We start from the raw sequence: 27,056 nt of genomic DNA, 5'->3' as shown, positions 1-27,056 counted from the left end.
CAGTTTACACTTAATCACCGATCAGGGACCCCTAGACCTCCTAAGTGGCCACTTCCCTCCACATCGCTGGTTTTCCCTCCCACCCCCAGCAGGTGGCAAGCTTCCTCCTGAAGACCAGTTAGAGCTGGGTGGCCTGACACAAACAAGGAAAATGAAGTGAGGGGTGCTGAGTACCGAGACCTCTCACACAGCACCATGGGATGGGATGTCGCCCCCCTGAAAGCAAGGAACCTGGGTCCACGATGCTCTTATATATCCTGGGAGACTCCTTCCAGAGGAACAGTGTTGCCCGTTAAAATACTTGGGTGGGCGGCAGCGCGTGGGGGAAGGGGGCACGCAGACTGTGCTCAGGGGACCCAATGCAGCACAAGGATCTAAGGGGGGGGGGGGGGGCTCGTGCCAGGCCAAGGGCTTGACCCAGTATACTGTGTCTCTGATCCCTTTAAAAGACTTTTCAAGGAAAGAAGCAGTTTCCGGCAGTGGGTAAAGCGCCGGCCTGACATGTGCAACATCTGGGTTCAATCCCGGGCATCCCCGTTACCCCTGAGCACCACCACCATGAGTGCAGAGAACAAGAGTAACTTACCCCTGAGCACCGCTGGGTATGAACCAACCCGCCTTCAAAATAAAATAAAAAAATAAAATAAAATAAAACGGGGGCAGGAGCGATAGCACAGGGAGGAAGGCGTTTGCCTTGCACGCGGCCAACGCGGGTTCGATTCCCAGCATCCCATAGGGTCTCCCGAGCACCGCCAGGAGTAAATCCTGAGTGCATGAGCCAGGAGTAATTCCTGTGCGTCGCCGGGTGTGACCCAAAAAGCAAAAACAAATAAATAAAACGTCATTTCTTGGGCCCGGGAAGCGCACCTTTTGCACACGGGTGGTACAAGCCCCGTCTCTGGCATCACAAAGTCCCCCCCCAGCACTGCCAAGGGGGTCAGCGATCCCTTCACCCGCAAGCAGAGAGCAAGCCCCCGCGGAGCACCACTGAATGAATGAGGCCCCAGAGCAAAGAAACAACAACAACAACAACAACCACAACCACAACCACAACACCTCCGAGTCACGGTCTCCCGGACCCGCTGCTCCGGGGAGGGGGGCCCAGCCTGGTCTGAGCCCCGCAGTCCTTCGCCCTCCCGGGCAGAAGCATGCCGAGGACAGGGCAGGCGGTACGCATCGCCGGTGGGGTCCCGGGGTCCGGCCGCGACCCTCCCGGGGTCCCCCCCGCACCCGCGCAGGCCCAGGCCACCGTCAGCGCCCGGCCCCATCCGCGCGAGTCCCCGAAGGCCCCTCACGCCCCCGAGCCCTGCCCGAGCCCCCACGCCTTCCTACCAAGTCACTCCCATGGTGCCGGGCGCAGAAGCGTCGCGATCAGAGCGCGGGGGTGGGGGTCTCCGGCCGCTGCACCCCAGGGAAACCCCTCGCAGGCGTCAGTGGCAGGAGAGGCCCGGAAGTGACGTAGAAACCCAGCGCCACGAGGGCTGGGGGCGTGTCCGGGCGCCTGCGGTGACGTCATCCCTCTGCCCCGCCCCTCCCCGGCCCCGCCTCCCCCGGCCCGGCTTGTAGCTCCGGAAATTCCTCCTTGCGTAGATCTCTAAATCCATATCGAGGACTGTCCCCCCCCGCCCCCACGGGAGAAGCAGGGTGCAGGGAGTGTCTTCGAGAGGCCACCTCCGCACCCAGGGCTAGCTTCGGGGCGCGGCGACGCGGGTGGGTGGCGCTTCCGGCCTCCGAGCGCGCGGGGGCGCTGTGCTCGCCGCGAGGCCTCCGGGGGCGGGGGGGGCGCCCGGCGAGCTCCGCGCACGCGCAGTCCCGGGCTCCGCGCGCGTCGCCGGCCCCCACGTGCGTGCTGCTGGACGGCTCCGCTTTTTGGAGCGAAATGCCCAAAATCAAAGCGGCCCGCGGGGCCGGCGGCCCCGAGAAGCACGCGCCGCTGGCCGAGCAGATCCTGGCGGGGGACGCGGTGCGCGCGGGGGGCCGGGAGAAGCGGCGGGGCCGCGGCGCCGGCGAGGACGAGGAGGAGTACGTGGGCCCCCGGCTGAGCCGCCGGATCCTGCAGCAGGCGCGGCGGCAGCAGGAGGAGCTCGAGGCCGAGCACGGGGCCGGGGCCCGGGCCGCGGCCCCCCGGGAGCCCACCACGCGCCTGGGTGAGTGGGGGGGGGGTAGGCGGGAGGGGCAGCCGCCGGCTTGCTGCGGGGGGTCTCGGGGCGGGGGCTGAGCTCCAGCAAGGCCCCCAGGCCCCTCCTCTTGCTGTCCTGCTTTTTGACGCTCGCATCTCACGCCCCCTCCCCCCAATAAAGTTGGAGCAACCGGCACTCCGTGCTCCCCGTTCTCGTAGCTTGGAATATCCTCGTGTTAGGTCGGCCCTAGGGCCTGCTGTCTGTGGCATGCTTCCTGCCGGGCAGGGCTTCGGATGGTCTGACCACAGAGACGAGCGAAACAGAGCTGTTTTGCCTGCCTTCGGGGTCTTGCCGTCTGGCCCAAGAGAGGGTCAGCAGACGCTGACTACGTTTCACCGGCCAAACTGACTCCCTGGTAGAGCACTGCTTTGCACCCGTGAAGCCCGAGGTTCGATTCGTGACATAGTATATGGCCCCCAGGCATCGGCTGCAGAACAGCCCTCTAGCCAGGAGTACCCCCATCAGTATAGCCAAGGGTGGCCCCAAACCAAAAAAAAAAAAAAAAACCTCTATATACTGATAGCATTAGTCTTTGGGAGCATGCAGCAGATGCTAGTTTGATTTCCCCAGGACCGCTTGGTTTCCCCAGACCCTGCTGGGTGTAAACTCAAAACACACACACACGTCCGCACCCATTTGCATTGACAGTTCATATGCCTGGCAAGTTGTTTATCTTGTTTGTACACTGTCGATGTGATAGTCCATGAACATCAAGCTCCATAATGGTGAAATGCCTTGCTTCTCTTGTTGTGGGTCTGTTTTAAGCTCCCTAAGCCGGCAACTGAGTCATCGTTCCTCGGTGGTGATGGTCCTGGCTAGGAGCCAGGGCTACAAAAGACTTTTTTTTAAAGGTTTTATGCCTGGAGATTTGGGAGGTGGGTGCCCCACAGTGCACAGGGAGTACTCCCAGTTTGGGGGTCACCCTGGAGGTGCTTGGGACCCAGGCTTCCTCCCTGTGTAGCGTGTGCTTATTAGCCTGCTGAGCTGACTCTCCTGCCCCGAGATTTTTTTTTTTTTTATTTAGGGACCCTGCCTGACAGTGTTCAGGAGTTTCTCCTGCCTTTTGCTCAAAGCTCACTCCCATGGTGCTCAGGGATCATGTGGTGAGGATTCAACCCAGACTTGGTGCATGCAGCCTGCTGAGCTGATTTCCCTGACCCCGGCTTTGTTGTTTTGGCGGGGGGGGTCACAGTGCTCTGGGGTTAACTCCTTGCTCTGTGCTCAGTGATCATTCCTTTTTTTTTTTTTTTTTTTTGCTTTTTTGGGTCACACCCAGTGATGCACAGAGGTAACTCCTGGCTCTGCACTCAAGAATCACCCCTGGCGGTGCTCAGGGGACCATATGGGATGCTGGGAATTGAACCCGGGTTGGACACGTGCAAGGCAAACGCCCTACCCGCTGTGCTGTTGCTCCATCCCCCAAGCGATCATTCCTGGTGGGGTTTGGGGGCCCATGTGAGAGGCACCATGTGAAACCAAAGTGTTGAGCCTGGTTCAGGGCTGTTTCCCTGTTCTGGTAATTAAACTTTGGGACATTAAAACAAGGTCTGAGAGGGATGACTGGGTAGAAGGTATGGCTCTATTCATTTCCCTCCTAGACTACAGGAAAAAAAAATGAGAGGGGGACCGTATGAGATGCCAGGGGTTGGACCTAGGTTGGCCGCAGGCAAGGTCAGCCCCCTGCCCCCTGTACTCACGCAGCCCCCACCCCCCATGTATATCTTTCTGATACTCTTGCTTTATTCCCTCCCTTCCTCTTCCTTCCCTTCATCGCTGTTGCTGCGCCTGGGATTCAAAGCCACCCCAGAGGGGCTGGAGAGATAGCACAGCGGGTAGGGCGTTTGCCTTGCATGCGGCCGACCCGGGTTCGATTCCCAGCATCCCATAGGGTCCCCTTGAGCACCGCCAGGAGTAAATCCTGAGTGCATGAGCCAGGAGGAACCCCTGTGCACCTGTGCGTCGCCGGGTGTGACCCAAAAAGAAAAAAAAAGCCACCACAGAGGTAATAGGAAACTCTTAGCAAAAGTGGAAGCCACATTCCTGTATTTCTGGAACAGATTGTTCACATACCCATCTCTTTGGGAATGTTCCGTTAATCCAGCCGAAAGGCATTGCTAGTAGGGGCTTAGGGTTCTGAATTTTTTTTTGGGGGGGGGGGGACACCAGTGATGTTTGGTTGACACTCCTGCTGTAACACGTGGCACATGCCTGAACTGTCTCCCAGGTTCTGACTCCGTCGTGGTGGGGGGAAGAGGGCGCCACTGATTGGGATATGGGACACAGGAAGAGAGGGGGTGTTTGGCTGAAAGATAAATTTTGGTCTTTGCTTTTTGGGTCACACCTGGCGATGCACAGGGGTTCCTGGCTCTGCACTCAGGAATTGCCCCTGGAGGTGCTCAGGGGACCATATGGGATGCTGGGAATCGAACCCGGGTCGGCCGCATGCAAGGCAAAGGCCCTCCCCGCTGTGCTATCGCTCCAGCCCCCTCCCAAATTCTTTTGCTGCTCCTCCAGCCTCCTTGATACCTGTCCGGATGCTCACCATCTCCTGCACGCCTCACTGGCTTGGTTTGGTTTGGATTGGTTTGGTTTGGGACCTCGCCCAGTGGTGCTTGGGGGCTCTGCAGTGCCAGGGCTTCAACCCAGGGCTCCATCCAGCGTGAAAGGCACGTGACTGGCCCCTTCGAGGCCCCCTCCCCTGCCCTGCACACTGCATCTTCTGACGCGGAGTTCCTTCGGGCTGGAATGTCAGTGTAGAGTCGGGTGAAGATGTCACAGTCTCCACCCAGTCGACATGCCCTGCAAGCGACTTCACTCCTGCCCGCGGACATACTGCCTCCGGAACCTGAACCGGGCCAGTCTGCTGATGGACCGACTTCCGGCTGGAACTGTGGGGCTTCTGAGGGTTGGGTGCAGGGCTGGGGATGATTCTCTACCGTCACTCGGGCTTGGGTGTTAACTGGGGTTCCTGACACTGCCGTCCCGTTGTGTTTCTCCAGCAGGCTCTGTGTCTCGCGGGCCGTGCCTGCCCGTGGCCTGCTCACCCATGTCCTTCCCCTCTGCTAGGCCCTGGACTGCCTCAGGATGGATCAGACGACGAGGAGTGGCCCACCCTGGAGAAGGCGGCCACGATGGCAGGGCCGGACCCCCAAGCAGAGGTGGTCGTGGACCCTGAGGACGAGCGTGCCATCGAGATGTTCATGAAGAAGGACCCTCCTGCCCGGTAGGCGGGGCTGGGGCAGCTGTGAAGGGCCAGCCTGTGTCCCCGTGTGGGCAGCCCTCAGCCCTTCTCTCAATGGAGGGGCTGTACTCCTGCCACCGCTGACCGAGACTCAGAATTCTCCCCCACCTCTGCTCCCCAGGGTTTGGGTCTGCTTGGAGGGGCCTTTCCATAGCATCTGGGGACACACAGGCTTTTGGTCACTGTTTGTTTGTGGGTTTTTGTTTGTTTGTTTGTTTGTTTTTGGGGGGGTCACACCAGGCGATGCACAGGGGTCACTCCTGGCTCATGCACTCAGGTGCTCGGGGGACCAGACGGGGTGCTGGGAATTGAGTCCGGGTCGACTGCGTGTGAGACAAATGCCCTACCCGCTGTGCTATCGCTCCAGCCCCTGGTCACTGTTTCTGAGCGGTCAGCTCAGTCCTCTGGGCCGTCAGTTTTCCCACCCTAATTTCCATTTGATCCAGGGATTTCCAAACTTGACACTACTAAAATATGGGTGCTGGCTCATTCTTCTGCGCCCTGCTCGTCCCCTGCCCTGGAGTCAGGAATCGAACCAGGACCTCGCATGAGTATGACAAGTGCCCCTGCCGTTGTGCCCTCCGACTGGGTAGTGCTTTGTGGAGGGTGAGCTGTCCGTTGTAGAGTCTTGGGGTCAGAGAGATGGTGCAACCAATAGGGCGCTTCCCTTGCACGTGACCAACCAAGTTCGATCTCCAGCACCCCGTATGGTTCCCCAAGCCCACCAGCAGTGATCCCTGAGTACAGAGCCAGGAGTAATCCCGAGCACTGCCAGGTGTGGCCCCCAAAACAAAACACTTAGCACTCCAGAGCTCTGCTGTGATTTCCCCCCGTGAACAGTGAACGTGGGAACCACCTCCAGGCGCTGCGAATGTCATCACCCCGCCCCCCCCCCACCCCAGAGTTGGCTTGGAGATGACTCTCAGGGGATGGGTGGGGGGTGAGGGAATGCCGATTCGTCTCCAGTTAGAGCAACTGATTTATTTCTAGTGATAATAAAAGACCTGAAAGATCAGTTAGAAGCTGTGTGACTTAAGCGAGGGGAGACCTCTGGCGTCAGCTCCGGTGTCTTGTGTTGGGGAGAAAGCACCCCGCCTGGGTATCACGCGTGAGATTCCGACCTGCAAACTCCCACACCCCCGCCTGGCCTTGAGAACGCGCTCAGAACCCAGGGCTGCTGCCTTGTTGGTTTGGCTTGAGTTTGGGGCCACCCTCGGCGGTGCTCAGGGGTGACTCCTGGCCCTGCACTCAGGAATAACTCCTGGCGGTGCTCAGGGATCAGATGGGATGCCGGGGATTGAACCCGGGTCGGCCGCATGCCCTAACTTCTATGCTATCGCTCTGGCCCCCAGAGGGACTTTTTTTTTTTTTAAATGCAGCGGGGGGCCTTGAAAAGGGTTTTGTTCACTGTTAGTCTGGCAGTAGTGAGAAAGATTGGCCCCAGTCAGTGGTGCCTTTTGAGGACCTTGGTTCACTGTCTGCCGTTTCCCTTAAAGCCGCATGTGGTTTCCTAAAAGCTCCTCGTTGGTGACTTCCTGTGCATAGCGGTGTGTGCAGGCAGCCTTGTACAGACACCCAGCTCAGTGCTCATTCTGCACCGTTACCACAGGCAGAGTGGGGCGGGTTCTGCGTGGAGAGACTGGAGACAGTAGTGTGTGTTAGAGAGTTAGTTCCGTAAACTTTCATTGATAAAAGCCAATGGGGGGGGGGGGGCGGAGCGATTGTACAGCAGATAGGGCATTTGCCTTGCATGCAGCCGACCCAGGTTCGATTCCCAGCATCCCCTATGGTCCCCTGAGCACCGCCAGGAGTGATTTCTGAGTGCAGAGCGAAGAGTAACCCCTGAGCATCGCTGGGTGTGACCCGAAAAGAAAAAAAAGCCCGTGGGGCTAGTGCAGGGATTAAGATACTCGCTGTGCAAGTGGCCAACCTTGGTTCAGCCCATGTACTATGCATGTTCCTGCCTGGCCGCCTCCTCCCCAGTGAAAGGCATCGAGGGGAGCAGTTGTGTCTTACGTCTGCCCCTGAAAGGTGCCTGGCTCCATGGAGTCTTGGCCTGTGGTTGAGAGTTGCCCAGACACTCCGGGAGCTCAAACCGGCATGTTGTCCCTGGAGAGTCCTCGGCTTGGGACGGGTGTGTCAGAAACAGGTGACACCCATCGTGTGCTTGCTCAGACCCCCCCCCCCCCCGGGAATGTGTCACCCCCGTTCAACCTTCCAAGGCAGGGCCCGTTCTCCCTGGGCTGCTGCTGACCAGGGAGCATTGAGGGGTTTGGGGCGTGTGTTTAGACCACAGCTGATGGCGCTCGCAGACCACGCGGTGCTGGGGGTCAAGCCCAGCGCCCTGAGCCCTCCCCACGGCCCCGTTTCCATCCACGTTGTCTGACAGATGAGGGGACAGCTTTAGACCGTGCAGGGAGCAGTGACAGACAGTGATCCTCATCGTCCAGTAAGACCAGGAGTAGGGGCCAGAGGGAGGGTATGGCGGGGCGGGCGCCGGCCTAGCCTGAGGCTGATCAGGTTCGATCCCTGGCGCTGCATGCGGTGCCCTGAGCCAACCAGGCGTGACCCTGAGCACAAGGCCAGGACAGCCCTGAGCACAGGCAGGTATGGCCTGGAAACCAAGATCTGTTTTCGTATGTGAATGTCTGGCCCGGGGGGAGAGAGGGGATGTACTCACCTGCTAGTACTCAGGACCCACTCCAGGTGGTGCCGAGGGACCCTATGTGGTACTTGGGGGTTGAACCATGTGTGCATGCATGTACGAGAGTGTGCATACCGTCACTAGCCCGTGTGTCTGTGTGTGTGTCCTTGTACATGTCCTGCTAGTACCATGTGTCCTGCTGTTTGATGAGGGACTTCAGAGGAGCTCAGCCTGACGTGGGCCAGAGGGGCTCCTGCCAGTGTGCCGAGGTGCTGGAGGGAGCCCTGTCACGCCGGGCCGGGCCGGGCACTGTCTGACACAAAGTCGGGGGTTATAGACACAGCTCACCTGTCGGCTGCATGCACGCTGGGTGGTTCTCCTCTCCTGTGTTCTGAGCTGATTCTGCTTTATCTGGAACCGGAGACCCCCCCCCCTAGACAGTGCTTGGGGACCCCCAGCAGTGGATTCTCAGCCAACCAGGCGACAGTTCAGTGCCAGGGCCCGGGGCAGCTGGGGGCGGGGGGGCTCCCTGCTGCCAGCCAGTGATGTGCAGGGAGCCGTGTGCTGCTTTGGAACGAATAACCCTGACGGGGTGATTATGGGACGGGTGGCCCAGAGGGAGACTGAGGCCCCAGCACCCCGGCATCCCCCTGTATGGCTCTGTGCAGGCGTACCCTGGCCGACATCATCATGGAGAAGCTGACCGAGAAGCAGACGGAAGTCGAGACGGTCATGTCGGAGGTGTCGGGCTTCCCCCTGCCCCAGCTGGACCCCCGCGTCCTGGAGGTGTACAGAGGGGTGCGGGAGGTGAGAGCCGAGAGACCCACGGGGGCAGAGCCACAGAGGGCTGGTGTGTGTGCTGTGAGCCGCCCACCGGGCTCCCTTCCCTGCACCCCATGGTGACTCCCACCCAGACACCCCCTGGGTGTGGCCCCCCAAAGTCCCAGTGGCTGGGCTCACATGCTTCCTGAGCCCCCTGGAGTCACGAATCCCTGTCCCTTGGTTTTCCTGCTGGGAAGGGGGATTGCGAGACCACCCGCATGGGGCACAGGGTGGGGATAGGGGGCCCGCCCTTGCTGCGCCGGGGACTGGCTGCTGGCAGGCTGTGAACACGGGGATACACGGCCCCGCCCAGGTGTTGTCCAAGTACCGCAGCGGGAAACTGCCCAAAGCTTTCAAGATCATCCCGGCGCTCTCCAACTGGGAGCAGATCCTCTATGTCACGGAGCCCGAGGCCTGGACGGCCGCCGCCATGTACCAGGCCACCAGGTGGGGACAGGCGGGTTCCCTGCCGTGGCTCTCAGGCCCTCAGGCGCCGCCTTTTACTGACCCCCTGCATTCCTGCCCGATGGAGCGGGGGTGGGGGGGGCAGGCCCTTCGCCCTTTCTTCTCTGCTCTCGCACGGCCACAGCCCGGGGGCCCTCTCCAGACTCCCCGCATCACCCGCCTTCTCCCTCCCCGCACCCGCAAACTAGGATTTTTGCCTCTAACCTGAAGGAGCGCATGGCCCAGCGCTTCTACAACCTCGTGCTGCTCCCACGGATCCGAGACGACATCGCCGAGTACAAACGCCTCAACTTCCACCTCTACATGGCCCTCAAGAAGGCCCTGTTCAAGCCCGGGGCCTGGTTCAAAGGTGACAAGACGGCCCGGGGCCAGGGAGGGCTGGCCGGGGGTGCCCTCCCGGCCGACGGCCGACACCTGTCCGTCTGTCCCCGGGCAGGCATCCTGATCCCGCTGTGCGAGTCGGGCACCTGCACCCTCCGGGAAGCCATCATCGTGGGCAGCATCATCACCAAGTGCTCCATCCCCGTGCTGCACTCCAGGTACGGCCCACCGGGTGATGGGGAGGAAGGGGAGGAGGAGTTGGTGTCACCCGGACACGGGCCGCTCCATCCAGGCGTCATTCCTGGCCCTGGGCGCGCTGCTGGGCGTGTCCCGAGAACCCGACTTGAAACTCGCGTCGTCCCCCACCCCAGAACAGGCGGGTGGCCCGGGGCAGGGCGGAGAGCACTGCAGGCCGAGCCCTGCACCCGCATTGCTCGTGGGAAACTAGGCCCCGTCCCCAGACACGGCTGGCCGTGCCCACCTCCCCCGTGAACGTTCCACCTTGGGTGTGGGGATGTCCGGGGCGGGGTGGGGAGACGCCCCACCTAAAGCCGCCCCTGGCCCACAGCGCGGCCATGCTCAAGCTCGCCGAGATGGAGTACAGCGGCGCCAACAGCATCTTCCTGCGTCTCCTGCTGGACAAGAAGTACGCGCTGCCCTACCGCGTGCTGGACGCCCTGGTCTTCCACTTCCTGGGCTTCCGGGCGGAGAAGCGCCAGCTGCCCGTGCTGTGGCACCAGTGCCTGCTGACGCTGGCGCAGCGCTACAAGGCCGACCTGGCCTCGGAGCAGAAGGAGGCCCTGCTGGAGCTGCTGCGCCTGCAGCCACACGCGCAGCTGTCCCCCGAGATCCGGCGCGAGCTCCAGGGCGCCGTCCCCCGAGACGTGGAGGACGGCCCCGCCGCCATGGACTAGAGCCGGGCCGCGCCTGCTCTCTGCCCCAGAGGACGCGGGCAGGCCGGGGGGAGGCCGCGGGACTCTGCAGACGCTCCTCCGTTGACCTCTGGCACCTGGCACCACGCCCCGGGGGCCGGAAGCAGCAGGGCGGGGGATTCATCGCACTCCTGTGTCTCCGGGTGACGCTCTTGCCCCGCTGCCCCTGTCCACGGGAGATGGGGGAAGGGGGGCTCCGTGCTTCCCAGCGTGGATCCTGACCCGCGTACCGAGGGTGGGTCCCCTCCCTCTCCTGAGGTGTCCTCAGGCCCTCCCCACCCTGTTAAGTGCCGTGGCATGGAGGGGGCGTCCTGGTGGGCGGGAGACCCCAAGGGGAGTGGGGGTCCGCGAGTGACGCAGAGCGGGCCAGGCAGGAAGGGCCTGCCTCAGCAGCAGTGCTGTGGGTCGGATGCGCCAAGGTGTGAGCCTGGCGCCCTGTGTGGCCCCCACACCCCAACAGGAGGCATCCCTGAACACAGGCAGGAGTGATAGGCGTGAACTCTTGAGCACTGGGGGGGTGGCTCCCCAAAAAGCTAGTTCAGGGGTTAGTGGCGAAACACCCAGTGTTTGAGCCGAGGCTGATTTTTAAGGGCTTGCTCTGCGCCCTGAGTCAGTACGGAATCCCTTGACCCAGCCACCCACTTGCTTCACCTCTGGACTGGGAATCAAGCCCCTCTGGCACCTCAACTCCGCGCCCTCCCACTCCCTGGACCAGGGCAACTTCAGGTCTTTGTAAAATAAAGGACCCTATTTATTGTAGCTCGTTTCGCCACTTACTGTGCAAAAGTGATGCTAGCATATCCTTTGGGGAGTGCTTGGCTCTCCACCAGGCGCTGGCCACTGAGCTGGCCTTTTGACATCACAACCTGCTCTTTAGACCCCGGGATTCCCATTTTATACTGTTGATGTGGAACGCCCAGGTTATCCTTACTCAGCACCACCAGGGTGGGGGGTGTGTCCCCCACCACCAAACCAAGAGCCGCACCTCAAAGCGGATTTTTCCCATAGCTCTCGGGTTCTCCTTAGGCATCGTGCAGTGATTCTTTTAGGGATATGTCGTGAAACAGAAGTAATGAGGTCAGAGATGGCCCACAAAATACTTGTGGAAGAGGCTTGGTGACTTCTAGAGGGTGGGGGGGGGTCACTAGTAGTAGAAGGGGAAGGGACCCAGCGCCCAGGGCTCTCCCTGCACCTCCTGCACACAGGGAAGCCGCCTGGAAGGGAGCTTTTCCCCCACCCCGCCAGCTCTGCAAGGAAAGCCGAGCCCTTTATTACAGAATCTTTATTAAGGTAGCTTGATGGTCCCGGGCCACCGGCCGGGCCTGGACCTTGTGACCGTAGGGAAGACCTGTATGATCGGGGCTCGCCCCTCTCCGTGCAGAGGATGGGGCAGGGGGGGAGAGGCGGCCCCACCCAGGTGTAGCAGCTCCTGGGCCACAAGATCCTCTGGCCAGCGGCAGAGGGGGAGGCAGCCGGCGCTCAGGCTATAAGTTAAAGCTACCTCTTGTCTTCGGCGGGAAGCAAAGCACGAGGAATTGGGGTGGCTTCCGCTTGCCCCTCTGCTGAGAAGAGCCTCAGCCTGGATCATTTCAGGGCTTCCCCGGGGGTGGGGGTGGGGAGGCCGCTGTCTAGGCACGCCGTTCCCTGGCACACCTCCCTGTCAGAGACAGCGGGAACTTGTGCGGGGAGAGAGACCCCAATCCAAACGTCATAACGAGAAAGGGGTCGTCCGGAAGGCACCGAGGGCAATTTTGGCAGTTGAGAACATGAGACATCCCTCTCCCCCCCTCCCCAACCCCCGTGACAAGAGAAACCCCAGAAAGTTACGCTGGTGCACGTTTTGCATAAGTCTGAAATCGTCTGACCAGCCAGACCCAAGGCCAAGTAAAAGGGGGGGGAAGGGGCTGAGCTGGTCAGAGGCAGGGGTGGAGGGAGAGGGGCCGGGGAGCCCCTTAGTGCACTGCAGGGAGAGGGTGGCCCCCGCCCCCTCGGGCTGGGCGGTGGGTGGGCAGGAAGGAACCCCCGTCGGGCTTCTGGTGGGCTCGTTCCTGCGACGGGTGGGGGGGGGGGCAGGCACGGACGGCTACAGGTGGATGGCGGTGACGTCTGTGGGAGTGCTGGTCTGCGATGGGCCCTGGCTGCTGGAGCCCCGGGGGGCTTTGGGCGCTGGGCTGCCCGAGGTCTGGGCCGCATCCCTGAGGCTCTCCCTGAGGGCGGCTTCTATCTGCTCCTGACAGGCCCGCAGGCAGTCCTGGGGAGAAGAGCGGGAACGTGAGGGGGCCTGCTGGATGCCCGCCCCGGCGGGGAGGGCCACTTCCCTCCCCGGCTCAGGCAGGGCGGCAGATGAGGCCACAGCCCAGCCCCAGGAATCCGCCTGCGATTCTCAGAAACTGGCAAGAGGATGTGGCGAGAGGGTGTGAGGGCTCCCAGCTCGGCACCAGCCCCCACCCCTGCTCTGGCACACCGTTTGGCAAGCAGGGAGGGCCCCGGGAACGGTGCCCGCCTGCGCAGCCCACCCGGCCGGGCCCTGCTCCCCAAACAATGCGGGCCACAGGGCTACACCAGCACCAAGGCGGGGTGTGAATCCAGGGGCCAGGCCCAGGTTGGAGGGGGGTTGGGTGGGGGTGGGGTGGACGCCGCCCTCTGCTGGAGGCTCGGGGAATTGCGCCCGAGTGCCTAGTGCAAGCCCCAAGTTCCCACTCACCACTTCGGTGCCCGTGATCCCGGCCAGCAGCTCCGTGAGCTCATCGCCCGAGGTGGAACAGGCCCCCAGGCCCTGCACCGCAGCCCCGATGCTGCCCGTGGCGATCATGGAAGGCGGGTACATGGCAAAGGTGTAATCTTAGGAAGAGAAAGAAGGAACCGTAAGGCAGGGGGGAATTCCAGGGCCTCGGGTATACCCCCTAAGAGCCTGGGGAGCACGGTGGCCAGGGGGGCGTGAGACCCAGAGGCTGGAGCGATAGCACAGCGGTAGGGCGTTTGCCTTGCATGCGGCCAACCCGGGTTCGATTCCGATTCCCAGCATCCCATAGGGTCCCCCGCGCACCGCCAGGAGTGATTCCCTGAGTGCAGAGCCAGGAGTGACCCAAAATGCAAAAAAGAAAAAGAAAAAGGCCCCTTTCCTAGGGAGCACCATGGTGGACAGCTGACTCCCAGAGGGCAGGTCCATGGAGGAACATGCACCCACTCAGAGGCCAGCGCCACAGAACAGCGGGGAGGGCATTCGGCCAACCCAAGTTCGATTCCCACTGACAGTGACTCTGTCCGTGAGTAGGTGCTTGCCTTGCATGCAGCCGACCCGGATTCGATCCCCAGAATCTCACATGGTCCCACGAGCACCACCAGGAGTGATCTCTGAGTGCAGAGCCAGGAGGAACCCCTGAGTAACATTGGTATAGCCCAAAACAACAAAAAAAGTGACCCTGGCCAGAGACCAGCCATCCGCCAAGTCCTCCCCTGGTGTACAAACAGCAGTTATCCCCAGGGTTGGAGCTAGGGGTTCCACGCCCTAAGCAGCAGGGGAATGGCCTTTGTGCCCCGGGCGAGGGAACCCCACCACCCCTGGGCCTGGCCCTCTTCCCCCACTGGTCAGTCCTTGGGCAAGTCTAACATCAACATCCTCCCCAGGCCCAGACATCCGCTCCTGCTCCTTGGGACGCGGTCTGGGACTCCAAGGGGTTCTCAAATCCGTTTTAGGTGGGGAGTGCATTTGGGCCACACCCAGAACTGGGGTGGGGGGATTCTACTCCCAGCTGTGTTTGGTGCTGAGGAGGGCCTTGAAGCACTGGGGATGGAACCAGGCTCAGTCACACGGAAGGCCCAACCTCCTGGGCCAGCTCTCCAGCCCTGAGAAAAAACATGCACCCACTCAGAGGCCAGCGCCACAGAACAGCGGGGAGGGCACTCGGCCAACCCAGGTTCGATTCCCCGGAACCCCTGATGGTCCCCCCCCCGAGCACCATCAGAGTGATTCCCCGGTGCAGAGCCAGGAGTAAACCCCTGTGCATCGCCGGGTATGGCCACCCTCCACCCAAGAAGCTCCTCACCATTCCCCAGACTGATTTTCCCAGCCTGGCCAACAACAAGACTGAAATCGGCTCTCACCTGTGGCGCAGAGGGCCAGGAAGGTCTGGGCGTGCTTCCTGACCAGGGCCTGGCGGTCTCGGGGCAGCGAGAGGCGGTGCAGAATCAGGGCCAGGAAGTCCTGGGGCGATCACTGCGGCCAAGTCCCCACTTAAGTTTCCCCAGCACCAGGCACCTCCCAGTCCTGCGGGGTGTGAAGGGGCGAGTGGGTGAGGCAGGGGTCTCGGGATGTCGGGCTTCAGGGGTGCCCTGCCCTCTGGGACTCAGCTGCCCAGCGGCGGGGGCGAACTAATGCCTAACTCTGCTCATGGCCAGCTAGCGGAACCAGCCTTGGGAATCGGTATTGGGCTGACTGCTTCCTGCCGGGTTTTGAGTACGAGGTTCGTTAACCCAGACTCAGCCTGACGCCTCCCAGGGCAGAACCATCAATCCAGACCTGTCTGGGGCAATCCGCCCGCCATGGCTCGGGTTGGGCATGCTGGGAGGCGAGCGCTATTCCCTTCCCAAAACTCTGCCTCCAGGGCTGGAGCGATAGCGTTTGCCTTGCACGCGGCCGACCCGGGTTCGATTCCCAGCATCCCAATATGGTCCCCCCTGAGCACTGCCAGGAGTAATTCCTGAGTGCAAAGCCGAGAGTAACCCCTGTGCATCGCCAGGTGTGACCCAAAATGCAAAAGTAAATAAATAAAAACTCTGCCTCCAGTCTGCTGCGCCCCTTGAAGGCCCGGGGTAAGCCTGGGGCACTGGCCTCCCGCCCAACTTCCTCAGGGAGGGTTGCCCCAACCCAACCCACATCCCCTTGGTGGGACCTCGGGGGTGGGTCTTGAGGTCTGGCACTTGACTGCCACCCCATCAGCGGGAACCCACCACGCCGAAGGCCCAGCTGAGTCTTTAAGAGGTGAAGGCCAGGGCAGGAGGGACCCTAGTACCCCCGAGAAACCCAAAGTCCTCTCCACCCCCAACGTGCCCCAGATCATTTTCCACCACACTATGAGGTCCTGGAAGGAAGGTGGCAGCCACACCCCACCAATCCACGGTCCCCGAGTGCCCAGACTGGCCCCATTTCTGAGTTGCAAATGGAAGAGTTTCTTCACGGTTTTATCTCAGGAAGGGAACTAGTGGGTTTGACCCCTCTCTGATGCAGACTTGGGCAACCCCCCCCAGAGAGAACCCAGCCTCTCTTGGAGTCGGCCCCCCCACCCCCACCCCCACCCCGGGCCTCAGCCTTCCCTTTCCTGGTCCCAGCCAAGGGCCTGTCCTCCCCCTCATCAGTCCCCAGCTTCCAAAGTTCCAGAGCAAAGGCTGAGCTGTGGAGCCAGACACGCTGGGGGGGTGGGCGTGGGGGACTGTCCTAGGGTCCAAATCCCAAGTCGGAAGGGGAGCAAACGCCTGGAGGCTCTGGGCAGGCACTGACCTGGGGCTTCCTGAATATAGGGTGTCCCAGTCAGACGGGACATGGTCACCGCACCCCTTTCCCATATCTAGGGACCCCCCCACTCAGGCCTCGCTATGCGAGGAAATACACCCCTAGGAGCTAGCAACCAGAGCCTGGAGCACCGCACACTGGCTTATAAGGCCACAAAGCACAGGCCGGCCCCATCCACCCAGCGCAGGGCCGGACCTGTCCCCCCTGCTCTGGGCCTCAGCCTCTCTGGCGTGCCAGGACTCAGCCGCTGTTTCTCCAGGGTCCCTTGCAATGAACTGACCTTCTTCTAGAAAGGCCTCTGAGGCCCCACCCCTGGCTCGGGCAGAGGGACAGGGGTGGGGAGCGGAGTCCTTTGGGCCGGCTGGGGAGCAAAGGCACCCTCCCAGCTCCGGCCCACACCGCGGGGAGTGGCCCCGGCCGCCTCCCAACCCCAGGCCCCTCCAAGACTCCTGCTGCTGGGCTGGCCGGCCCTGCGGGCTTGCCAGGATCGACCAGCCTCCTGGAAAGCGCCGTGGGGGCCTCCCGGGTTCCCAAGCGCCCGGCCCTCCCTCCTACTCCCATCCCTGAGAGCGACTTGGCAGGAAGAGGAATTCTGCCGCTGCAGCCGGGGGCCAATCACAGCCGCCCGCACGCCGCCCTCCTCCGGGGAGATGGGGCCCCCGGGACTCCCCTCGGGTCAGGAGCAGGCCTGGCCGCGGGCGGGCGGGCAGCAGAGAGGAGGTTGGACAAGCCCAGCACCGCCCCGCTGCTTCCTCGCGGGGGGGCTGCGTGGGGAGGGAGGGGCGCCCCGGCCAGAGGCGGCTGCTGCTGCGGGGAGCCCACTTCCCAAACCGCAGGAGAGTCAGCAGCTCCCCGCGGGGTGATGAAAGACCTTGGTCCGAGGGGGCGGGCCGGGGGAGGGGGCAGCATTATCGCATCGGAAGCAGCTGCAGCGCCCCGGGCCCCTCCTCCAGCCGCCGCTGGCCGGGTGTGGGGGGGAGCGCGGATTCCACGGGCCCCAGCAGCAGCAGCAGCAGCAGCAGCTGCTGCTCGGGCTTCTCAGGAAGCGCCGCTGCAGGATTAGGGCATCCCCCACCCTCCCCACCCAGGAGTCCCCAAGGTGGGCTGGGCGCAGCGTGCACGCGCGCGCGCGCGCGGCGCCCAGGCCTGGGCGCGCGGCCGGCCACTCTGCTGCATCCCAAAGTCCACGCCGGGCTCCAGGGACGCCACCGCGGCGGCCCCCCTCCCCCACCCGGAGCACATTCCACTCCCCCGACTCCGGTGGGGGTGGGCATTCACGTCCTGCCGCTGCTGCTGCCAATAAATAACTCGCGGGCGGCGGCTGGCTGGGTCAACCCGGCGGCCAAGGGCTGCCGCGTGGAGACGGGCGCACCTTGGTGCGCCGCCGGGTGGCTCTCGTGGGGGGCGGGGGGGGAAGGACCGCGACTGAGGGGCGCCTCTCCCGGGGGTCGGGGGGGTCGGGAGAGGGCCACAAGCCACCCCCCACCCTGGCACACCGCCCCGCCCGGCTTTTTGTCCCGCGGGGAGCGGGGGGTGGGCTGGGGTGTCCGCACGCACCCGCATCTGGTGGGGAGACACGGCGTGGTCGGTGTAGATGCAGAGTTTCTCGATGGTCAGGGGCTTGGTCTCGCGCAGCTTGGAGGCCAGCAGCATGCACACGGAGCCCAGCAGCTGCAGCTGCGCCTTGCGCGTGGGGACGCACGACAGGTAGCGATCCAGGTAGTTTCATGGCCAGGGGGAAGACTTCCTCCTCGCAGCGCTGCTCCTCGCACACCTGGGGCGGGGTGGGGGTGGGGGGGGAGCAGACCCGGCCGCACTCAGGTGGGGTGGCTGGGTGGGGGGCAGACGCGTGGGGGCGGGGGCGCGAGTCGGCGATCGGGGATGCGCCTCCCCAAGGTGTCGCCCCCCCACTTCCTCCGCTCGGCTCCGCGCGCGGCCGCCTCCTCCTCCTCCTGCCCCCCACCCCCCACCCCCGGGAGGCTGGGGGTGGGGGGCCCGCCGGAGGCTCTCCCTTCCTCTAGGATTCCGAACGCAAGCTCCCCTCCCCCACCGCGGCCGGGGCGGGGGTGCGGGAGAGCCAGCGTGGGGGACCGTCTCCGCGTGACCACCACCACCACCGCCGCCACCTCCTTCCCCCACCCCGGAGCGCGCACACCCGCCGCCGCCGCCGGCGCCCTCCCGGGCCAGAACCCCCCGCGCGACCGACCACCGGAACCCGTTCCGGGGCGGGGGCGGCGGGCCGCGGGGCTTCCCAGGCGCGCTGGGCGCGGGGAGGGGCGCGGGGCCCCGCGGCGGGGGCCAAGAGACGCCGCCGCCACGGAGGCAGCCGGCGAGGGTGCCCGGGCGCAGCAGCGCGGGCGGGACCGGACCAGGCCCGGCCCGGCCGGCCCGGCGCGGGTGGCGGGGGGCGGGGGTCGGGGGGCTGGGGGGGAGGGCCGGGGGCCGCCGGAGCATCCCGCGGGGGGCGGCCGGGACCAGGATGTCCCGGCTGGGCGGCCCCCGGGATGTCCGGAGCCGAGGGCGCGGGGGAGGGCGCGGGGCGGGGGGAGGGGAGCGGCCCGTCGCGGTCCGGCCCGGCCCGGCCCGGCCCGGCCCGGGCGGTACCTCGAGCATCCAGTAGGCCAGCATCTTCCGCATGTGCGGCTTTGATCTCCTTCTGCACGCACTGGAAGTAGGAGGCGCTGGGCACGTAGCGCTCCTCCAGGCGGAGCAAGCTCTGCAGGACGCGCTGGTCCCCCAGCAGCCGCGGGTCGGGCCCGGCCCGGGCGCGTGCCGGGTGCCCTCGCAGCACAGCAGCTCCATGCTTCGGGCGGGCGGCGGGCGGCGGGCGGCGCGGCGGCGGCGGGGCGGAGCGGCGGGCGCGGGGCGGCGGCGCGCGGGGCGCGGGGCGCGCGGGTCTGGCGCTGGCGCGGGCGGCGGGCGCGGGCGCTGGCACTGCGCGCGGAGCCCCGAGCCGACCCGCCCGCGCCGGCGCGCGCCGCTTCCCTGACAGGCGCCCCGCCCCTCGCGACGAATGTAGCAACCGTCGGAATGCGGGACGTCGCCGCGTCCGGGGCGGGGCCTGGCGCCCAGACGGAAAGGGCTGGCGGCCCGGCGGGCTTCCGGGCGCGGGGCCCCGCGGACCCCCTGCGGCCTGGACCCCGCCCGCCCGGCCCACCCGTTTGGCTGCTCTGGCTGCAGAGCGGCGGGCGGCGGGGGTCTGGGTGGTGGTGGGGGAGGGGGAAATTGACTTTTTTTTTTTTTTTGGGGGGGGGACCAACGCTCTTCATTCATTCATCCAGCCCGACTTCGCCCGCTGCGTGCTCTCCGGCCGAGAAACGGGCATAAAACGGCCGGGGTGGGTGGGCCACCCCGGCCGGAGCGATGCAGCACCCTGCGGGGAGGGCGTTTGCCGTGCACCGCCGTCCACCCGGGCACCCCAGATGGTCCCCCCCCCCACCCCCGGACACCGCCCGGAGAGCGCCCTGAGCGCAGGGCCAGGACTCAGCCCTGAGCATCGCCGCCGGGCGTGTGCCCCCCCCCAACCAGACCCAACCCCCAGAAGTTAGGTGCGACGCTCTTTTGCACACGAGGAACCCAAAGCAAAGAACAATTCGGGGTTGGAGCAATAGTAAGTGGTAAGGCATTTCCCTTGCACACCAATGACCCAGGTTCAATCCCCCCACACGAACACCCCAAATGAAAAAGAGCCAAGACAAAAATCTAAAATAACAACTAACAACAACAAAACACCCACAACTCATTGAAATGATGCTTCCACAGAACTTGCTGTTATTTCTCGGCGGAGCTGGGATGGACAATTTCGAGGCTGGTGCCAGGCCAGGCAGTCCGAGACACCCTTTTATACTTACACCCTTACCTCCTCTCCCCATTCCCCCCACCCACCCCCACCCCCAGCCCCCTTTCATCCCTGCCAACCAGGTCCGCTCAGGCTGCTTGGAAATGCAGAGTCCCAGCCGGCTCCGACTTGCTGAGTCAAAAACTTGCCTCTCAGCTCCAGCCCTGGTGAAAGGGCTGCCCATTTCCTTGTTGGTGATTTCCTGAGAAGGCCTGGTCTCAATCAGAAAGGCCACCAGCCCAAAGGCCAGGCATTCGAGGCCTCACCTGGTCACAGCATCAGCTGTGGGCCTCGGACCAGCCTCTGAAATCGCCTTCATTCAGTCCAGGGTGGAGAAAACAGGGTTGTGTTTTTTGTTTTTTGTTTTTTTTTTTTTTTTGCTCAGACTCTGAAATCGTCCAGCTGCTCTTTCTTACTTTCTAGTTTTCCCCCAAAAACTACAAAACACTGACACTCCACACAAGGGTTCCCTACAAGCAAGATACAGATTTGAGGCCTCCGGTTATATTCCAAACAGGCCTTAGGGATCCATAAATCTGCCCAGGTCCCCCACAGGAGCAGAAGTGAGTTACTAGAGAAATAACAGCGAGTTCTGTGGAAGCATCATTTCAATGAGTTGTGGGTGTTTTGTTGTAGTTATTTTAGATCTTTTGTCTTGGCTGTTTTTCATATGGGGCTTGGGGGGGGGGGGCATTGAACCTGGGTCAGCTGCGTGCAAAATAAAATGCCTTACCAACTACTATTGCTCCAGCCCTGAATTGTTCTTTGTTTCGGGTTTTGCTTTTTGGGGTCACACCCGACATCAGCAGCATGCAAGACAAACACCCTACCCACGGTACTATCACACCAGCCCCTGAATTGTTCTTTTTATATAAGAAATTTAAATGGAGTTTCAGTATTACCAAAATATCCATTTGCATTGTAGAAAATATAGGAAATGTAATACACATTTGCACCTTTAAAAAAAGATAACCAGGGGCTGGAGAGATAGCACAGCGGGTAGGGCGTTTGCCTTGCACGCGGCCGACCCGGGTTCGATTCCCAGCATCCCATATGGTCCCCTGAGCACCGCCAGGAGTAACAGAGTGCAGAGTGCAGAGCCAGGAGTAACCCCTGTGCATCGCCAGGTGTGACCCAGAAAGCAAAAAAATAAATAAAAAATAAAAAAAGATAACCAGAGCCGAAGCAATAGTACAGCGGGTAGGGCATTTGCCTTGCACGCGGCAGACCCAGGCTTGATTCCCAGCATCCCATATGGTCCCCCAACACCGCCAGGAGTAATTCTTGAGTGCAGAGCCAGGAGTAACCCCTGAGCATCGTTTAGTGTGGCCCAAAAAGCATAAAACACACACATACACACACACAAAGATAACCTTTTAATGTCAATGTTTATTTTTCTAAAATTGTTCTGTGAATAAACAGACATTTTTAAAAATTAAGATCAGGAGGCTGAAGGTAGAGTACAGAAAGTAGGGAACTTGCCCTGCACACAGATGAACACAGTTCTATCCCTGGTACCCCATATGGACCCCCAATTCCTGCTAGAAGTGATCCCTGAGCACAGAGCCGGGAGTAAGCCCTGAGCACCTACTGGCTGTAGCCCAAAAATAAACAAATAAATAAGGGGCTGGAGTGATAGTACAGCAGGTAGGGCATTTGCCTAGCACACGGGTTTGGGGCTGGAGCCATAGCACAGCGGGGAGGGCGTTTTGCCTTGCACACGGTCAACCAGGGTTCGATTCCCAGCATCCCATATGGTCCCCTGAGCACCGCCAGGAGTAATTCCTGAGTGCATGAGCCAGGAGGAACCCCTGTGCATCGCCGGGTGTGACCTAAAAAGCAAAAAATAAATAATAAGAAGATCATCACGAGGGGCTGGATCACACCCCACTTAGGGGTTATTCCTGGTTCTATGCTCTGGAGTGATCTCTCGCCATGCTGGGCTAAGTGTGGGGGAGAACAGGATCTTATGCAATCTTTAGTGGCAGCGGGATGCAAGACTGGAGTCTTAACCCCTCAACTATCTCCGTGGCCCTGAATTTAAAGGACTCACATGGCCGACCCGAGTTCGATTCCTCCGCCCCTCTCGGAGAACCCTGCAAGCTACTGAGGGTATCTCGCCCGCACGGCAAAGCCTGGCAAGCTCCCCATGAGGTATTCGATATGCCAAACACAGTAACAAGTCTCACAATGTTACTGGGCCCGCTCGAGCAAATCGATGAACAACGGGAGGACAGTGCTACAGTGCTACTATGCCTTACTAATGTAATTTGTCAGACCTGCAATTTATGCAATTTACCAAACCTGGAAATTTACTTCTAATTCTTCCCTACTAAAAATAATAATGTAGGGGCTGGAGCGATAGCACAGCAGGTAGGGCGTTTGCCTTGCACGCGGCCAACCCGGGTTCGATTCCCAGCATCCCATGCGGTCCCCCGAGCACCGCCAGGAGTGATTCCTGAGTGTATGAGCCAGGAGTAACCCCTGTGCAACGCCAGGTGTGACCAAAAAGAAAAAAATAAGATAATAATGTATAGAGGGAGAGAAAGTTCAATCGGCTGGAGCATATGCTGTGTATGCAGAAGGCCTGGATCGATCCTCAGTACCACAGGGTTCCCCGAGAACTGCCTGGACCAACCCTGAACACAGAGCCTGAACACAGGGCTGGGTGTAGCCCCCGAGTACCGTTGGGTGTGGCCCCCCTCAAAAAAAGAAAGGAAGAATACTGTAAAATAGTTTCGGGTCTCTGTCTTTGTGCACACTCATGATTATTTCTAGAAGTGAATTAAATTTCTAGAAGTGGAATTTCTCAACCTAAGGTTATGAAACGTTGTAAGGCTTTTGATACAGTTCTTATTACCAAAGTTCCTTGCCAAGAGCCTGAACCAATTTAATATACAAATCTTAGATATTAAGAAAAAAAACAAAACACTGGCGTTGAGTTTTGTATGATAGCTAAAGAGTTTTTTTTTTTTTAAGGAGTTTATTGTGTCACATATATTTTAATTAAAAAATTTCTGTGTAGGAGCCAGACAGATCGTACAAAAAGTAAGACAATGCCTTAAACACGACCGACTCAGGTTTGATCCCGAGCACTACATACGGTTCCCTGACCCCCATCCAGAGTGACCTCTGGGGCCAGAGTACAGTGGGTGGGGCCCTTGCCTTACACCCAGCCGGCCCAGTGGATTCCCAGCACCCCATATGGTCACCTCCTAGGTCCCTTGATCCCTGAGAGCAGAGCCAGGAATAAGCCCTTGGCACTTTCAGGTGTAGCCCAAAACCCGAAACAAAAGAGTTTATAACCTGAGCACAGCCAGGTGTGCCCCCCCAAAAAAAAAAAAAACCAAAAATACATTTTTTTTCTTTTTGGGTCACACCTGGCGATGCTCAGGGGTTACTCTTGGCTCTGCACTCAGGAATTATTCCTGGCGGTGCTTGGGGGGACCATATGGGATGCCGGGGATCAAACCTGGATTGGCCTCGTGCAAGGCAAATGAATGCCCTACCCATTGAACTATCTCTCTGGCCCCTGAATGACCTATTTCGTTTTGCATAATGCCCACAGCGATTAAATCAAGGTTTATTCACGTTGTTGCAAATGGCAGGACTTCCATTTTTTCCCCAATTGTTGAATTTCTATTGGATACAGTCATACATAGCTTAATGAAGAGGATCTGTCCTGAGAAATGCATCTTTAGGCAATTTTTTTTTGCCATAAATTGCGCCATATGTGTCAAGAAGCATGACTACACAACTTATATGGGACAGCCTCCTTCACATTGAACCCAGGTGGTACAGCAATGACTTACAACTTTTTTTTTTCCTTCTAATTTTTTTTTTTTTTGCTTTTTTTGGGGTCACACCCAGCAATGCTCAGGGGTCACTCCTGACTCTGCACTCAGGAATTACTCCTGGCGGTGCTCGGGGGACCATATGGGATGCCAGGGATCGAACCCAGGTCGGTCGCGTGCAAGGCAAACGCCCTACTCGCTGTGCTATCGCTCCGGCCCCTTCTTCCAATTTTTGAGCCAAACCCCAGCTGTGCTCAGGGTTTACTCCTGCTCTATACTCAGAGATCACTCCTAGTGGTGCTCAGGGGACCCTCTCTCATGCCAGAGATTGAACTGGTATCAGCCATGTGCAAAGCAAGCGCCTTAATCCCTGTAATATTCTCTCTAGTCCCGAGTTTGCAACTTTCATACATGAAAAAAAAAACAAAACCACCATTCACATCAGCAGTTGAAAAACACTGTATAAAGCAGCAATGGCTTTATCTTAGCCCAGCGACTACTGATCTAAAGACCAGCAGTTGACACTCCCGGATATCCTAAAGCAACCATGAGCATATCTGAGGTCTGTCATGATCGAAACCTCTTTAAATGACAGAGCTGGAGAGATAGAGCCGGCGATAAGGAGCTCGGCCTGCATGGGGCCACCCCCAGTTTGATTGCTGGCTCCACACGGGCCCCCACAAGCGCCACTGGGAGCAACCCTCAGCAGCACGCTAGGAGTAGGTTCCAGCAACGCCTGGTAATAATGGATTAAAGGGAAAAAAGGAAAAACGGGAGCCGAAGCAATAGGGCAGCAGGTAGGGCGTTTGTCTTGCACACGGCTGACCTGGATTTCCATATGAGCCCCTGAGAACCGCCAGGAGTAATTCCGGATTGCAGAGCCAGGCAGGAGGAACCCCGGAGCATCGCTGGGGGTGGCCCAAAAAAGGCAAAGGAAAAAAAAGAAAGAAAGAAAGAAGGAAAGAAGGAAGGAAGGAAGGAAGGAAGGAAGGAAGGAAGGAAGGAAGGAGGAAAGAAGGGAGGGAGGGAGGGAGGGAGGGAGGAAGGAAGGAAGGGAGGGAGGGAGGGAGGGAGGGAGGGAGGGAGGGAGGAAGGAAGGAAGGAAGGATGGAAGGAAGGAGGGAAGGAGGGAAGGAAGGAAGGAGGAGGGAAGGAAGGAAGGAGGGAGGGAAGGAAGGAAGGAGGAAAGAAGGGAGGGAGGGAGGGAGGGAGGAAGGAAGGGAGGAAGGAAGGAAGGAAGGAAGGAGGAAGGAAGGAGGGAGGAGGGAAGGAAGGAAGGAGGGAGGGAAGGAAGGAAGGAAGCAAGGAGGGAAGGAAGGAAGGAGGGAGGGAGGGAGGGAGGGAGGGAGGAAGGGGAAAGGGAAGGAAGGGAGGAAGGGAGGAAGGGGAAAGGAAAGGGAAGGGAAGGAAGGGAGGAAGGGGAAAGGGAAGGAAGGGAGGAAGGGAGGAAGGGGAAAGGAAAGGGAAGGAGGGAGGGAGGAAGGAAGGAAGGAAGGAAGGAAGGGAGGGAGGGAGGGAGGGAGGGAGGAAGGAAGGAAGGAAGGAAGGAAGGAAGGGGAAGGGGAAGGAAGGAAGGAAGGGGAAGGGGAAGGAAGGAAGGAAGAGAGGGAGGGGGGAAGGGAGGGAAGGAAGGAAGGAAGGGAGGGAGGGAGGGAGGAAGGAAGGAAGGAAGGAAGGAAGGGAGGGAGGGAGGGAGGAAGGAAGAGGAAGGAGGGAGGGAAGGAGGGAGGGAGGGAGGGAGGGAGGGAGGGAAGGAAGGAAGGAGGAAGGAAGGAGGAAGGAAGGAAGGAAGGAAGGAAGGAAGGGAGGGAGGGAGGGAGGGAGGGAGGGAGGAAGGAAGAGGAAGGAGGGAGGGAAGGAGGGAGGGAGGGAGGGAGGGAGGGAGGGAGGGAGGGAGGGAGGAAGAGGAAGGAGGGAGGGAAGGAGGGAGGGAGGGAGGGAGGGAGGGAAGGAAGGAGGAAGGAAGGAAGGAAGGAAGGAAGGGAGGGAGGGAGGGAGGGAGGAAGGAAGAGGAAGGAGGGAGGGAAGGAGGGAGGGAGGGAGGGAGGGAGGGAGGGAGGGAGGGAGGGAAGGAAGGAGGAAGGAAGGAAGGAGGAAGGAAGGAAGGAAGGAAGGAAGGAAGGGAGGAAGGAAGGGAGGGAGGGAGGGAGGGAGGGAGGGAGGGAGGGAGGGAGGAAGGAAGAGGTAGGAGGGAGGGAGGAAGGGAGGGAGGGAGGGGAGGGAGGGAAGGAAGGAAGGAAGGAGGAAGGAAGGAAGGAAGGAAGGAAGGAAGGAAGGAAGGAGGAAGGAAGGAAGGAAGGAAATGACACATGACCCCGTTATTTGCGGGGAGGAGCTCAGGGCTTACTCCTGGCTCTGGGTTCAGGGATCATTCCTGGTGTGGCTCAGGAAAGCACGTACAGCGGGGGAACAAGCCCAGGCTGGCCATCTGCAAGGCAAGTGCCCTGCCTGCTGTAGGCAGCGTCCGGCAGTGCCCGGCTCAAATGCTCATTACGCTCTAACCCCTTTTCATCAAGGGCCAAGAAAATAGTTCTCAAGACTGGAGCACTTGCTTGGCACATAGAAGGCCTGGGGATTCGGTCCCTGACACTGCCTGGTCTCCCTGGCACCGCCAGGAGTGACCCTGAATAGAGAGCAAAGTGTAGGCAAAGACACACACACACACACACACACACACACACACGGAAAAAGAAAGACACCAAAATCTCATTTAGTTGGAAAGAACCATGGCTCTCCACTCGTCAAGAGAACTGGCCTTAAACTATGGCGAGAGGGAAGTGAGGAAGAGAGCTTGGAGAGACTCCAGTTTGAGGGGCTGGAGAGGTAGGATAGCGAGCCGGACGCTTGTCTTGCACGCGGCCAATCTGGGTTCGATTCCCGGCATCCCATATGGTTTACAGAGCTAGCCAGGAGTAACTCCTGAGCGTTGCAGGTGTGGGCCCCCACCAAAAAATTCTAAAATAAGGCTGCAGTTTGACAATATATGGGGAGGGGCCAAAGGAGCGAAGACTTCTCCACAAACTTCTAAACACACAGCCTTACCTTCCCCTCCCCTCCTGGCCCCCTTATCCTCTCTGATCCCCTTTTCTAAAATAAAAATCACACTTTTTTCTTCCTTTTTGGGGGGGCCACGCTCAGTGATGCTCAGGGCCCACTCCTGGCTCTGTGCTCAGAAATCACTCCTGTGGTGCTCAGGGAACCATAATGGATGTTGGGAATCGAACCCGGGCTGGCCACATGCAAGGCAAACGCCCTCCCCGCTATACTATCGCTCCAGTCTTCAAAAACTACCTTTTTGGTTGGGGGGGGG

The 27,056-nt window shown here is 60.6% G+C and overlaps 3 protein-coding genes and 1 non-coding gene across 4 annotated transcripts in view; 2 read left to right on the top strand and 2 right to left on the bottom strand.

Moving 5' to 3' along the window:
• The window catches only part of MED20 (mediator complex subunit 20), a 119,978-nt gene that overhangs the window by 8,273 nt on the left and 84,649 nt on the right, over nucleotides 1–27,056 (bottom strand). The window contains exon 2 of the mRNA XM_056126425.1: nucleotides 1,333–1,380. Coding sequence (XP_055982400.1) covers nucleotides 1,333–1,346 — 14 coding nt within the window. The 5' untranslated portion in view covers nucleotides 1,347–1,380. The remainder of the gene's footprint in view (nucleotides 1–1,332; nucleotides 1,381–27,056) is intronic.
• Nucleotides 1,844–10,621, top strand: BYSL (bystin like). Its single transcript, XM_056126420.1, has 7 exons — nucleotides 1,844–2,147; nucleotides 5,247–5,403; nucleotides 8,734–8,872; nucleotides 9,201–9,334; nucleotides 9,541–9,701; nucleotides 9,789–9,891; nucleotides 10,242–10,621. Exons 1-7 carry the CDS (start codon nucleotides 1,880–1,882, stop codon nucleotides 10,585–10,587), a joined length of 1,308 nt encoding a protein of 435 aa, XP_055982395.1. The 5' UTR covers nucleotides 1,844–1,879; the 3' UTR covers nucleotides 10,588–10,621.
• Nucleotides 3,654–3,787, top strand: LOC130034846 (small nucleolar RNA SNORA36 family). The gene has a single exon (XR_008794171.1). It is a non-coding gene; the product is annotated as a small nucleolar RNA SNORA36 family (small nucleolar RNA).
• On the bottom strand, nucleotides 11,892–18,916 carry CCND3 (cyclin D3). Its single transcript, XM_056126427.1, is given in 11 exon segments — nucleotides 11,892–12,856; nucleotides 13,310–13,446; nucleotides 14,710–14,812; nucleotides 14,814–14,834; nucleotides 14,836–14,863; nucleotides 16,670–16,677; nucleotides 17,672–17,839; nucleotides 17,841–17,888; nucleotides 18,719–18,760; nucleotides 18,762–18,877; nucleotides 18,880–18,916. Coding segments are annotated over 11 exon segments (876 nt in total). The 3' UTR covers nucleotides 11,892–12,688.

Source organism: Sorex fumeus, unplaced genomic scaffold (genome assembly GCF_029834395.1).
Source record: "Sorex fumeus unplaced genomic scaffold, SorFum_2.1 ptg000061l, whole genome shotgun sequence".
Lineage (NCBI taxonomy): Eukaryota > Metazoa > Chordata > Mammalia > Eulipotyphla > Soricidae > Sorex > Sorex fumeus.
This window is presented reverse-complemented; position numbering and strand designations above follow the sequence as displayed.

What these genes read in the sequence shown, in the direction of transcription:
- BYSL (XM_056126420.1), top strand. Translation starts at nt 1,880, where the DNA reads ATGCCCAAAATCAAAGCGGCCCGCGGGGCCGGCGGCCCCGAGAAGCAC. An exon ending in AAGAAGGACCCTCCTGCCCG is followed by an intron (nt 5,404 to 8,733) that starts GTAGGCGGGGCT and finishes GGCTCTGTGCAG; the next exon opens with GCGTACCCTGGCCGACATCA. An exon ending in GCCCGGGGCCTGGTTCAAAG is followed by an intron (nt 9,702 to 9,788) that starts GTGACAAGACGG and finishes GTCCCCGGGCAG; the next exon opens with GCATCCTGATCCCGCTGTGC.